General features: G+C 39.9%; 1 protein-coding gene across 2 annotated transcripts in view; it reads right to left on the reverse strand.

Moving 5' to 3' along the window:
* unc-119 (unc-119 lipid binding chaperone) overlaps positions 1–15,038 on the reverse strand; it is a 49,943-nt gene that overhangs the window by 10,783 nt on the left and 24,122 nt on the right. For both annotated transcript variants that reach the window (XM_067159092.2, XM_067159091.2), the window contains exons 4-5: positions 13,704–13,818; positions 7,634–7,806 (exon numbers count right to left, since the gene is read on the reverse strand). In XM_067159092.2, the coding sequence (XP_067015193.1) occupies positions 7,634–7,806; positions 13,704–13,818 (288 nt within the window). The remainder of the gene's footprint in view (positions 1–7,633; positions 7,807–13,703; positions 13,819–15,038) is intronic.

The following is a 15,038-nucleotide window of genomic DNA, read 5'->3' on the forward strand; positions in this document are numbered from 1 at the left end:
TAGGCCAGACAGATTGGCGCACCCTGCGAGGATGTGGCCCACGGTGAAGTCGGCAGCACAAGAACACACTGGAGGGTCTTCCCTCTTTAGGAGGTAAGAGTGCCTATAACGTAGATCCTTAGCCTACACAATACTGTGGCCTCTCTCCGTGAAGGTTGGAAAGAGGACCGCCACACGGTCATTGTCTTTTTAATTGATCTCAGCTTGTTGGGAGTTCGGATATCTAGCCACTCCGATTCCCAGGACGCCAAGATGGTTCGACGTAGCTGAGAACAAATATCCTTAGCAGGTACATTGTCTGGTCTTGGAGGTAAAAGTACAGTTTCCTTTGCAGCTTCAACCGCAAGTTCCTTTCCCGCAATCCCAACGTGGCTTGGAAGCCACGTGAAAGTGACTCTGGTGCCAGCATCACTTAACCTGCTTAGAAGGTCATGAATCTGAGTGTTTCGAGAAACAGGCTTCAATAGACTGCAGACAGCTTAATGAGTCGGTACAGATAAGAAAGTGGCTTCTTTCATCACACAGTGCAAACTGCAGAGCCTCTAAAATGGCGTAAAGCTCCGCAGTATACACACTACCAACACTAGGAAGCGAGATCTTCGTGTCATATCTTTGGTGATGAAAGTGCAACCAACATTTTCTCCAATTTTAGAACCATCCATGAAGATATGTTCTGCAACCGAACATTGGTGAACGAAGTCTTGGAAATACCTCCGATAAACGGAGGAATCCGTGTTCACCTTTGGTCCACGGAGTAGATCTAGACATACATCCTGTCGCGGAACTAACCACGGAGGTACCTCGCTAAAAGTTTGTTAAAGACATCAATTCGAAACCCAACCGGCCATGTGGCTTTCGGCCTGCATTGATAGCCTTGATGTAGCAGCATTTCATGAATTTTGGCAGCGTACGTGAGTAGTAACTGCTGCCTCCTTATCCGTAAACATGGAACTCCCGCTTTAGCGAGTAGGCTGGGAATGGGGCTAGTACGGAAAGTTCCCGTTGCGAGCCCAACTCCTCTATGGTGAATACTGTCTAACAGGCTCAGCGTAGATTATGATGCTGAGCCATAAGCCGCACTTTCATAGTCAATTCGGGTGAGGACCGTCACCACATAAAAGTGTAGCAGCACCGCACGGTCAGCCCCCCCACGAAGTGCTGGTGAGAAACTTAAGCATGTCAAGTCTCTTCATGCAGGCAACCTTCAACTGACGACTGTGGGGCCGCCACGTAAGTCTCTTATCAAAATGGAGACCCAGGAATCTGCAGGTGTCAACCACTGTAAGACACTTGTTTTGCAAGCAGAGCTCTGGTTCAGGATGTACAAGCCGACGTCGACAGAAGTGTACAACTGAGGTTTTCGCTGCTGAAAATCGAAAACCATGTTGCAGGGCCCATCTGTCAACTCGGTTAATAGTTTGCTGTAACTCTCTCAGTAAACGCCACCCTTCCGGTGCTGTAATGTAGAGTTTAGTCGTCTACATACAGTGATGGAACGACTGCGGGCCGAGCAGCGGCAACTATGCCATTTGCGAAAAGCATGACACTCAGTACAGATCCCTGAGGTACTCCATTTTCCTGAACGTAATACTAAGAAAATGCATTCCCTACTCGGACTCGAAAGAGCCGGAGGAACATGACGTTCTCAACAAACGTTGGCAAATTTCCCCGAAGTCCCCACTGGTGTAGAGTGGAGAGAATTCCATATTGCCAGGTAGTATCGTAAGCTTTCTTCAGGTCATAAAACATGGCGACTAGGTGTTCCTTGCGGAGAAAGGCCTCCTGAATGGCCTCTCCAGTCGGACCAGATGATCAGTGGCAGACCGATGACAGTGAAACCATCCTTTCAAATACCTTACAAAGGCCATTTGTAAGGCATATTGGCCTGTAACTATCCAGGAGTTTTGGATCTTTACCTGGCTTGAGAATTGGTATCACAATTCCCTCACGTCACTGAGATGGAAATACTCCCTCACTCCATATTCTGTTGAATAGAGTGAAGATATCCTTCAGACATCTGTCATGGATTTTGTCCGGTCCAGGAGCCGTGTCTCTGCATAGCGCAAGTGCATTCCGCAACTCCCACACCGTGAAAGGCAGAGATGTGAAGCACTAGAGGCGAAAGAGAGATGATGTGCCTCTGTTTGCGCTTAATTGGTAGAAATGCAGGGTCGTATCTCCCAGAGCTGGACGTATCAGCAAAATGTAATGCGATGTGGTCGGCAATGAAGGAATTATGAACATTAAAATAAGAATAATAGTTAACACCACCTTTCCAATACTTATATTTAGGAAATAAACATTACAACAGGCGTTGTAAGATGGGACATGTTTTGCTTAACTGTCGTAAGCATCATCAGCCGAAAATAAATCTTAGCCTAAAGTTAGGTCAGGGCCCCGAACCTAGTGTCCTTAAAATATATGGTACTCTATGAAACAACATTTACATTTAGAAAATCAAATAGGCTTAAAACTAGTGTGAAAAAAAACATAAAATATTACAACATGGCTAAGAGAAAGACACACAATCGTGTTGAAACAGAGGATAAAAACAGAAAGTACAATACAGAGCTGGTAGTGAAATAATTAAAATCATTAAGGTATCATTGGTACCAGTCAGTCAATCAGAATGTTCAAACATAAAACAAGAGTGAGAAAAACACGTAATCGTGTTGCCAGAGGTTAAAAACATAGGGTACAACACAGAGCTGGCAGTGTAAATATCAAACTCATAGCTGCCAGTCAGTTAATAAGAATGTCCATCATAACAAAAAATGATGATTATATTCTTTTGAATGAAGAAATAATTAAAATTAAATCACACTCTTGTACAGATACGTGAGAACGGGCAAGAGAAATCACATATTGTAGCAGACATGGAGTAGTAACACTTCAAACAGGAATTGATCACGCTTGAAGCTGCTTCATTTTCACTGGGAGTTCAAGATCGAAACGGAAAAAATAAGATGCCAAGTGCGTGAACTGAAATCTGAAAAATGGAAAAAGGAGTACTCGGGCCTTGAAAATAGGGTGTTCAAAATGGGAGTCTAAGATAGCTTATCTCTTACGTTGGATGAGCATTGACCAGAGACATTAGCCATACGAGGGGGGTCTGTTAAACGTATGCCCGTTGCTGCATGTGTTGTATCTGTGAGCTTGCTTAGGCGGAGAGTAAGTTGGGACGGGAGGGGTAGGCGCAACAATGAGAGTGCTGGAAGCTGGCGGCGGAGTTGTATTATGGGGAGGGGGTAAGGTGGAATCTGTTATGACTCAATTTGATGTTAATCTAGAATTGAAGTCTTGGGTTCGTTGGAAAATGGCTTCTAGATTTGATGATCATGACTAATCACGCATAATGCAAAATTACAGTCTTTTAAAATAACATTATTTAGAGAGCACAATTCTTAACTAAAATTCTCAATCCTGAAATGCTACTGTATTCTAGAAACCAACGCACTTCAGAAATTATGGCTCCTATATATTAACATCCAATATTTATAATTATGACTCAAATTTTAATGCCAAATTATAGTTGATTCAATTTTATTTTAACATTGCAAACAATTTTTAGCCAAATTTTCAAATGGTAAAAACTGTGTTTTGGACGTCAATGTGTTTTAGAATTAAGAGTTACTCCATTTTAACATTGCAAATCATATTGTCATAATTTTTAATGTGTATGTTATTCTTGTGTTTTAAATATTGTTATTCCCTGAAATTAGATATACATTCAATGTAATGAAATTTGTAACAACAATCCAAATATGACAAACCTTGAGGCAATTGTATAGGCTGATGATGCTTGTGAATAAAAGCGAAACATGTCCCGGTAAATTAGTGTTGTAACATTACAACTTAGCAACACAAACTGTAATTTGTATTGAAAAGGTGGATCAAAATAACCAACAAATTGTTAGTATATCATAGCATAGTTCAATACGGGTCTAATAATGAGATTAGTTACATGTAAAGTAACACTCTTTTCGATGCTTCACGTAGTGAAACTCCAGTTTCTTTAGTTATTATATTTTGTTGCTGGCTTTGATTTTTTGATGCATTTTCTGTACTGGTGTTCTGTACAAAGCCGGCCCCGTGGTGTAGGGGTAGCGTGCCTGCCTCTTAGCTGGAGGCTCCGGGTTCGATTCCCGGCCAAGTCAGGGATTTTTACCTGGACCTGAGGGTTGGTTTGAGGTCCACTCAGCCTACGTGATTAGAATTGAGGAACTATCTGACGGTGAGATGGCGGCCCCGGTCTAGAAAGCCAAGAATAATGGCCGAGAGGATTTGTCGTGCTGACCACACGACACCTCATAACCTGCAGGCCTTGGGGCTGAGCAGCGGTCACTTGGTAGACCAAGGCCCTTCAAGAGCTGTAGTGCCATTGGGTGGGGTTCTGTACTAAACTCTGTGAAGTGATCCGCACATCTGCGACCTTTTCAGTGAAGGAGATGGAGAACTCCGGAGCAGCCATGCACTTGAAATTCCTCTGGGCGTCTGGATAAGATACCTTATCCAGCGTTTTTAATCTCCAGAATCTTCTTCTCCTGCCTGAATGTGGGGCACTCCCTGGAGATTGGAGCATGCGCACTCGGGCAGTTAACGTACACAGGTTGTGGTGTGCAGTCAATCCCAGCATGCTCGCACTTCTCACACATTTTGCAGGTCGTCGAACCTGTACATCGCAATGAGGTGTGGCCAAACTTTTGACAGTTATAGCACCTCATTGGTGCCGGAATATATGGTCGAACAGTCAGACGACACATTGCCAGTTTTATCCGTTCAGGTATGGTGTCTGCGTCAAAGGTAACGATAAAAGCACCCGTATCGAGTAGCTGATCACCCACATGCCTCTTCAACCTCTTCACGTCGGTTACACTCCGACGTGCTGGATACCGGATCATAGTATCATCACAAGACTTAACCAAATCCCTGTGGAATATAACTCCTTGGCAGGAGTTCTGAATATCTTGGCTTTAAGTAGCCATCTGGACTGTTCAGCCGTAGATGTCTTAATAAATACGGATCCATCGCAGAGCTTGCGCATCTCGTCGACTTCACCAGTAACAATTTCTTTGATTGAATTGCTTATTATAAAAGGACATTCGTCAAGGAAACTTTTACCATCGACCTTGGAAGCAACCAGGAATCGAGGAAGTCGTTCGTCACTTATATAATCCACTGGAACTAAAGTATGCCGCTTACATGTTTTACCTATCTTGGACACCGTTTTTTGAAGGGTGCCACCCTTTAAAAAGGAAGGAAGAGAAGAGAAGAGAGAAGTTCCGTTTTTGGTCCCATGAGTACTTCGGAAATACGAAGTCAACCTTCGGCAGAGCCCAGGAGTAGTACCGAAGGCAAGGCTATATACTCTAGAGGGCGCCCGGTATCTGGAGGGGGTCGCTAACAACTACTCTCCCTAGCCATGCATCACCTCTTCACGACCCGAAACTTGTGACTGGGGGAGGATAAAAGCTCCGTACTAACCTATTCTACCCGAGGCAGAGAGGGTGGCCAGACAGGAAGAGGAATGAAATTTAAGAAGGTGAGAATAGAAGGGTATAAATAATGATGAAGAATAAAGAGCACAGACACCTCTCAGGCAACCTTGTTAGTCTGGCCCTACACCGAGGCCAATCCAGCATGGGAAACTCCGAGCTGGTAAAACTCTCAGGATCAACAAGTACACAAGCCCCATCACTGACGTCAAGGTCACGGTGTCCCTAGAGGGGGCAGTGTCTGCGATTCTTGGAAGTACCCTCTGTGCAAAAAGTAAGCAAATACATACTGTACAGGGCACAAAATCAGTATCTTTTTAAAAAGAAAGTGTCCGTTTGGAGAGGTTCAATTGGAGTTTCTCGTGGCTATGGTTTGTCCGCGTCCGTATAAGAGGGGTAAATTACTCATGCACAACATGGTATTTAATTACGGACCTAGAAAATCGTCCGCCAATGAGGGGTGTACGCCGGTGAGAGGTGTCTGTTACGGCAGGGTTTACTCTAATTATTTTATTAAATATGTAAGATTTATAAAGAAAAAAGGTTCGTATAGGCTCAGATAGGTCACAACGTTGAACTAGGTGCGTATAGGCACTAAAATTCTCATCTACTCTGATGTTAGGTATATAAAATGGATAATTGTCGCAGGTAGGCTGGATAGGGTCTTGCGTAAAAAAAATAGGTAAAACCTAAAGATCTGATGTCTAGACATCATCATCATACGGTACATCTGATTGATGATTTAGATTCAGAGCAACCTACATTTCCTCCACTAGTGAGATGTAGTCTTCTGTCTTTGGCTTTGACGATATGAAAGTGAATGAGGCATGTTATGAAAGGTGTGAAAATGTGGCTTGTGCTTGCTGAGGAAAGTACCTCAGTCCTCAGAGCGAGCACTCAACATGGTGTGCCACTTTACACCTCACGGTACCAGACCGTCTTCTACAACTACAGTGGACTCTTCCTGAAAACAATGCTTTCCTGAATTATTTGTTCAAATTACGTGGTCCCGCGAATATCCTAACTGAATCTTGTTTTAAAAATTCCACATTATTCCTTCCTCGAAGGAATCATTTCCCACATAAACTGTCCAGAAATTTCGATCCCATCAACACTAAATCCTCGATCAAGGCAGAACAGAACATAATGCATATGAGAAATTTGACCATCGATACTTGCACTCGAAACCACATTCTCGAGTACAACATAGCCTTTAAATGTTGAGTATGTCTTAAAATAATTTATGCACAACAAAACTTACTACATATTCCAGGGATCAAATAACAAAGGGTGACTTTTTTAAAAGACTAGGGTTTTTCCCAACATGTTGTGCATTTTTGTAACAAATGTGCTTAATATTCTTCTTCTTCTCCTTCTTGTTTGTCTGATTTTGGCCTACTTGGAACCACGGGAAACAACTCGTTAGTTTGTCTTTTCTTCTCCTCCCAGATTGTTTCATACATGACTCCTTTTTAAAATTAGAATTCATAATGCTATTGGCTTTACGTCCCACTAACTACTTCTATGGTTTTCTGAGACGTCGAGGTGCCAGAATTTAGTCTCGCAGCAATTCTTTATCACACTAGCAAATCTACCGACACAAGGGTGACGTACTTGAGCACCTTCAAACACCACCGGACTGAGCCAGGATTGAACCCGCCAAGTTGGGGTCAGAAGGCCAGCACCTCAACTGTCCGAGCCATTCAGCCTGGCTTTTTAAATTAGATTAGAGAACTATAAAACTAGGCCTACTTGTGATCGGTTGTTGCTTAGTTTGGCATAATTTAGTAGCACATTTTCTGACAAACTTCGCTGATCAAAGCTGCCGACCTAAAAGAAGTTTTCACATGAACATAACACACTTTCTGCGGTAAAACTGAATTTAAAGTCTTGAGATTTTTAACTTGTGTAATTTATGCAGGTGGTTTTGTAAGATTATAATCACAGTATATATACAATATTGCATTATTGGCCAAATTTTTGATGGTTTTAATTCATTCTCGTATTTTCCATTTTCCCGTATCCCAAGCTTCTTTTTCTCAGGGTCCGTCCATAAACAATGAATTGAGCTTCCATTGAATTGGTTTAAAGCAGCAAGCAGTAGAGAATATGGAGCAGAATGTATTAGTTCCACTTACCGAGGTCTGGAGCGAGCGTCGGAAACTCGTAGATGTGTTCGCACGTGTTCTTGCTGTTGGGTATACAGAAACCAAATTCAAAGTCAAAACTTTTCAGCAGTTTATCCCTGAAGAAATGGCGCTCTATCATGCGAAACTTGCTCACCGATTTGTTACCAACTGTGAATTCGACACTAAAACAGAAAAATACATACAGTGCATCATTAACCAGCATAACATCTCTGAAGATCAAATAAGTAGAAGCCCTGACACAAGAAGCATTACGACTATCCCCAAACATCTTGATTAATAAATTTCATGATGTTCCGTATTGATATCTATAGTATGTCATAGAAAGAAAGAGATCCACCTTATCAATACTAAATTTATTAATGTTTTTAAAAACTTGACACATACGCATGAAGAAAGAACAATACTTCATATGAATTTCACAAAACTTACATGATTGTCTTATACCTTTTAACTTTTACATATTGAAGTGTGCTATTGTCTTATTTGCATGTAATGTATTTTAAATAGCATATAATTGAAGGAGTCATTCAACACAGGTTTCAATTACCTAGATTACTGTTATTTCAAACGCATTTCACTTTGTTATCGTAATTTCAAATTCAGATTCACATTACTCATTTTGACAAAGTTTAAGCCTAATAAAAAGTATACTGTATAAGCACATGCAGCTACATTTAAGCATATTTAGTCGACTAAAAACAACGCAATATGAAAGTCTTTTTAAAGAACTTTTACTGGTAAAACTTGAACGTTAATGCTAGGTCAGGTGTAAACAACAAATTTATCATGTGTTGTAATTCTTTTAATGTGTTAAAGATAGATATCTTTTTAATATATTCTTGATCCTCTAAACTTAGACGTAAGAAGCAGAATTTCACTTCTAGACATACCACTTAATGTCTATCAAATATGACATATTTATTTGTAAGATACAACTGTTAAAACATGTATTCTAATGTGTATGTATATGACAGCTGAGGATGACTTGTGAAGAGTTGAAACCGGTCCTGTTTTAAAAACATTAATAAATTTAGTATTGATAACGTGGATCTCTTTCTTTCTATGACATATCCCCAAACATGACAGAATGTTCTAAAACAAGACCTATATTGAGGGCTGATCATTTTAGATTATATGGATCTACTTACAAAAAAGTGAAGACATAACTATCATTATATTTATTATAACATAGATTCTTATTAAATTATTATGTAGTACTTTTTCCTTTCTTATCCTTTTCATACTACAAAATGTGAAGACATTGGAACTATAGTTATCCTTGCAATGATGTAAAACCATTCCAGTGTTGGTTGGTTCAATATCTCTCAGATGAGAGTCTAGCAGAGTTAAACACTTGAAAAGGGTGATTTTCCTGCTATCACCCAGCACCGTAAAACTACTTGAAGAAAATACGTAAATTAGATTATGTATGTTTTAAAATGAGAGGGGGTTGCTGATGACCGCCTCGTTACACGTATGTATGTTCAGTCCGTCAGCGATACCGCTGGTGGGATCCTCAACAGCTCTGCCATCAGCTGTCATAGATGGCCTAGGCATCACTGAAGAGGCGTACTAGGGAAATAAGGAGAGAGGTAGTTTCCCGTTGCTTTCCTCACCGAGCCAGAGTTGCTATTACATATCAGTCTGCCAAGCCCACCGAAATGCATACACCAACTGACCCTATGAGCAACATTTTCACACCATTCATAGCAGGGACTGGCTGCATAAGGATTGGCATTACTAGCATCGTTCATACCTCAGTCACTTTCATATTGTCAAAGCCAAGGATAAGACAGAGACAGATCAATGAAAGTAACAAAATTGCTCTAGCCTATACCAGAAGACATAGTGCACTGTAAACACTAGGTCCTGCCAGCAAAGGCATGTGTTACAAGTGGCTTATCAAATTGTAAAAATAGAAATGTGCAGATGAACCAGAAAATCTTGTGGAATAAACTGTACAGAGGAAGTAAAAGTGAAGATAATAATGTAAGAGCGAAGTTCAAGCCAATCTCAAGAAGTAAACGTACACACTACACATTTACAGGCTTGTGTTTACATGTTTACAGACTGAAACTGTGACGAGGGACATCAGTACTGACCTGTTATATCTTACAAGTTCTGAGGAGTAAAGATGATACTAGTAAATAAGTTGAATGATGAAGCAAATTAACAAGAAGGTCCTCGTCGTAATCAAACATACCACAGTATGACAGCTCACTGACTAGCTCTTAATTTAAAAATTAAACTACAGTAGAAGTGCGCTATAGCGAGTATGGCATTTTATGAAAACCCCGCTGTAATGACAATTTTTGTCTGTCCCTTCAAAATTCCTATATTAAACCATGTATCATCCTTCGCTTACAGCGAGAGTCCTATCACTGACGCATATGTTATTACAAGTGCTTAAGTGCGCACGATTGTTTCAGTTGCCAATATTTATGCACCCCAGCGATTATGTTGCATGCGATCGATCACCTTCGGTATAGTTTCCTCACTATGTCCACTAGCCAGTTCTCCCATCGACATTCGAAGGCGACGTCGGAGTCAATTAGTAATACCCGTCGACTGCTGTTCCATAAAGAAAATTCGAAATGAAAGAATATCTTTTCGTATGCGTAAATAACGTGTCTGATAACAGTTGTTAATTCGTTAAAAGTAAAGGCTGACTAAACGCTCGCTTAATTTTAATGCTAAATACTGCAATTTAGTAAAAATGGGATACATCTCAAGATATGGTAGAGTGCATAATTGATTTCAGAGGTTAGTTCATATTTTCTCACGCCTGGTTAAATTATGGAAAGGCTATTATCATGTAAATTTATAACGAGAAGGTTATCATTCCTCTACTGGCGCATGAAGTATGTTTTCATCATACATATAGTACGGTTAAGTTCGGATAGGTGTCACTGTTTGAATAAGAAAACTGAAACGTTTGCCACAAAATTCAGCACGGTATAGTTTACTCGCTATGTGCATTTGCGAACACTCTCGTCGACATTCGAAGGCGATGCTGGAGTCTATTAGTAATATCTGTCGACTGGTGTTCTCTAAAGAAAATTCGAAATGAAAGAGAATAACATGATTTTGTAATAAATGCGTAAATAATGAGGCCGATAGCAGTTGGGGACAGCACAAACACCCAGCCCCCGGGCCAATGGAAGTAACCAATGAAGGTTAAAATCCCCAACCTGACCGGGAATCAAACCCGGAACCCTCTGAACCAAAGGCCAGTATGCTGACCATTCAGCTAACGAGTCGGACACTGAAAATAGTTCATACTTTATCGCGTCTAGTTAAATTTCGGAAAGGCTATTCCCATGTAAAGTTTCAGTGAGGAAGTTATAATTTCTCTACATGCGTTTGAAATATGTTTTCATGATACATACAGTATAGGTTAGGTTAGGTAACGCCGTTTGAAGAAAAAAAACTCAAATGTTTACCACAGAAGCTTCGGGAGTGATACTGTATTTCTCCGAATCCAATAAGACATTTTTTCTCATAATCTCACGCAAAAAATCAAGGGTTGTCTTGCATTTGCGGCCTAACAGTACCAAACACCACTGGCAACTACGTTAATCATGCTGCTTCTATTCACCCTCCCTCGCACGGCCACACACAAACCTCGATGACAATAACAAACCGCCTCTTTATTGTACATAAGTTATGAATTTCATTACGGTCCGTATTGACAATTGATAGTAGTCTTTATTATACATCGCCAGCCGCAGCAACCGGTTGTACAGTGCCTCCGTGTAACGTCACTGGATCTCGAGAAATAATGAAGAGAGGACATTCTATTAGCCTCTACAAAAATATTTCTCAAAACTGCAGAATGTCACCCTAAAATGCCAGCCTTCAAATTCTTAGAAATGCCATGGTTACCTACTCGGTGGCAGAGTTCTATTGTACATGACACTTAGGAAAATTTTAATAGACAGCAATACTTTCGTGATGGATAGTCCGTATTGTGAAGATAGAGCCTATACAAGAGAAGAAGCATGGGGAGAAATCCGTGAGAGGCTTCAATTGGAAAATAATTATATCGGCAGGACTGACCACAAATATAAAATTAGAAGGAATTTTAGCCGAAGCAATTGGGGTAAATTTTCATTCATTGGGAAGGGTGTAAAGGAGTGGAACAGTTTACCAGGGGTAGTGTTTGATCCTTTCCCAAAATCTGTACAGATATTCAAGAAGAGAATAAACAGCAACAGAGAAAATAATGAAGTGTTAGAGGGCATTCGACCAGTGCAGGTTAATGTAAATAAAAAATGTGTGTGATTAAATTAATTCCATCCCCAGGTCTAAGGAATTTGGACAGCCAAAGTAGGGGACTGCCTGTAGGGGTGAAGTACAGTGGGGACTTTGAGGGCCTTGGGACCGCTACGGTAGCTATGAAGACCCTTCAGAAACTCTGAAAAGTAGTGGCAAAAGGGGATCTGGTTAAGACGCAGCAGGTCGATATGCTACTTAGGTTCCAGAATGGGTAAAAAAAAAAAAAAGTAAATAAATGCAATGTAAAGTTTAATCTTATACCAGTTGTACAGTATCATTTGAAGTAATTCCACATACTGTATATGAGTTGACTATATTTGTAAGTAGTACAGGATATATTATAAGTAGAATTTTGTAAACAATGTAAATTTATTAAGGATGAGCTGTGTGTTTAATAGAAAAAATGTTAGCGTAAATTGTATAATATTGTATTATAGGAAAATTTTTTTCTTTTGTTAATTTAATATTTAGTGCTTGACAATAATGTATTTTAGTGTACCATTTGCCACCGAGGTAGACACCTCATTTGCAAATGAGATTTTGATTTGATTTGATACGTGGCAGGTATAGCCAGCAAATTTTCAACAGGTTCTTGTCCATATTATGATGCCACTTTTAAGTTAATGGTTATTAAACATTCGAATACGTAGAATAATTGTGCAGCCGCAAGAAAATATGGTATAGGCCTAACTAAAGCCAATATTCGATGTTACCGTGAAGACAAAGATAATACAGATGTTGATTTCCATAGGGAACCTGAAACATCTGTCCAATGACAGACCATTTATATCGGTATTATTAAGACAGAGATAACTAGAAAATATGCGTACTGTACAAAAAATGCATTCAGTGGTCCACAACAAGGACACTTTAAAGAAGTCAAAGATGAAATTGTGAGTTTTGTGCACGAAAAATGCAAGGGCGGAATGGGCATACCACGGTGCAATAAACTCGTTCATTGACCTCCAACGTCCGCAATTAGGCCTACATATCGCTAGCCGCTGAAGTTGGTCGAACCCGGCAAGCGAGACGTGCGTGCAGTGGTAGCCGATTATATCTGACGCTGAGTAAAAGTAACAATTTTATACACAGCAAGAATATTTTCCTGATGGATCGTCGTATTAAAGAGATTGCACGTTATAAATTTCATATTAGATCCCGTATTGTCACAGTATCAACTTGTGAAAATTTAGATTGTATTGTATTGGTGGAATTATAAAATTATAAATGGAATAGGTAGTGCCGGCATATTTTCAACGGGTTCTCTTTGGTATTATGATGCCAATTTTAAGTTAACGGTCATTAAACCCGCGGAAATACAGAATAATTGTGCAGCTGCAAAAAAATACGGCATAACGAAAGCTAATATTCGGCGTCTAAAAATGCTTACTGTACAACAAAGGCATCATATGATTTTACAAAGCACATTTTAAGCTTAATTATTTAAATTTTTTGAAGGAAAAAGTGGGGGTTGCCTTGGATTTGGAGAAATATGGTATTATATTTTTTGCAGAATGAAATTAAACATACACTTTCACATAGTATCGGATTTCGAAAAATAACAAACAAGTAAACTGTAGTGTGGGCATCATCCACGGAAACTCAAGTTTTGAACAAACCGACTGCTGTTTCATATCCATTTTAATGTGTATGGGGGTTTTCCCGACTTTAACTTTAAAAATCGGATATAACGACAATCCGCACTAGCGAGTAAATTTTTCGCTGTTATGAATTCTCGCTATAACGGACTTCTACTGTAGCTGTTTAGAGTAGGTCTTACGTAGCACCAACAGTCTTCAGCTTCAGAAACTGTGGAGTGAACTGGTATCTCACAAAACGGCCAGCGTTTGGGTCCGACTCCTCTTGTTCTGGTTCAGGATCACACTCTTCTGGATCTGCAAAATAATTATTTAGTGTTCTTATACAACTTTATGCATTAAGAATTAACTTCAAACATTGATGGATAAACCTCTGCCAGCCGTATCATTCAATCTCCCATAATACTGTTTCTGCCTCATTTTACATCCCTTCAGATGTGTGTGCTTCCTTGGAAAGAAGTACAAATCACATGTCTAGGTGGAATGTTGAACTGTCAGGCCAGTAACACAGCACAGCTCTGACCTGTACTCATACAGCCCCTTGTTTACCGTTTTCCCTACGGAATGAATGACAATTCTCTGTGAAAAAACCCTTCCACATGACTTTTTCTGTTTGCTGTGCCCCTCGTAGTCATCATGAAAAGCACACAACTAACAACAGAAGAATGTTTGCAGTCTTGGATTCTACTATTTTTACAATTGTTTTCTAGCCAATGTTAAAACTGTATTTATGCTCGACGATGCCAAAATATAAATATTATATGCCGGAAAACTGAATCTTAATGAGGCTCATTATACAGTAGTTCAAGTTTCAGCTCTGTTCAGTAAACTCAACTGCCAAGTGACATCTCAAAAGAAATTTATGAATATTAAGAAAATAGAGTTATAATTATCGTCGAGTATAAACAGTCGTATGCAACTCGCCTATAATGGCAATAATTAAGACACGAGTATGTTTATGAAATGAGCGAAGCTATTTCAGTTAATGTGAAATAAGATTGTAGTGGGCCAATAATACCAACAGCTTGGTAATTCAAGATATACGGATGAACAATTGTCAGACCTCCCAGCACAGGATAGGCTAAACACAACATTTCAGCACATTTGATCTCAGCCAATGTACGGATCTCCAAAGTTTTACAGCCACCGTGAGTTAGTGGATTTGGGACAACAGCCATGGTGTACGTGTTTTTTAACAGCTGTCCGGTAGCTTGGATGGTAAGAGGCAGGCACGCAACCCCTACACCACCGGGGCTCCTCATAACAAGTAATACAAGAATTTAATTAGTGAATTTATTAACATTATTTTGCGAGATGGAAATCCACAATTATAATTTTTTTCCCTTTATGCTCCAGCTCCTCTTCTGTGAAAGTTCTGGGAGGGATACAATTTGGAACATCTGGGACTGGTGGCTGTGAAATTTGAAGTAAACACAAGAAATCTACATTATGATTTGATAATAATGTTATTTGTTTTACGTCCCCCTATTTCGAAGACGCCAAGGTGCCGGAATTTA

Source organism: Anabrus simplex, chromosome X (assembly GCF_040414725.1).
Source record: "Anabrus simplex isolate iqAnaSimp1 chromosome X, ASM4041472v1, whole genome shotgun sequence".
Taxonomy (NCBI): Eukaryota; Metazoa; Arthropoda; class Insecta; order Orthoptera; family Tettigoniidae; genus Anabrus; species Anabrus simplex.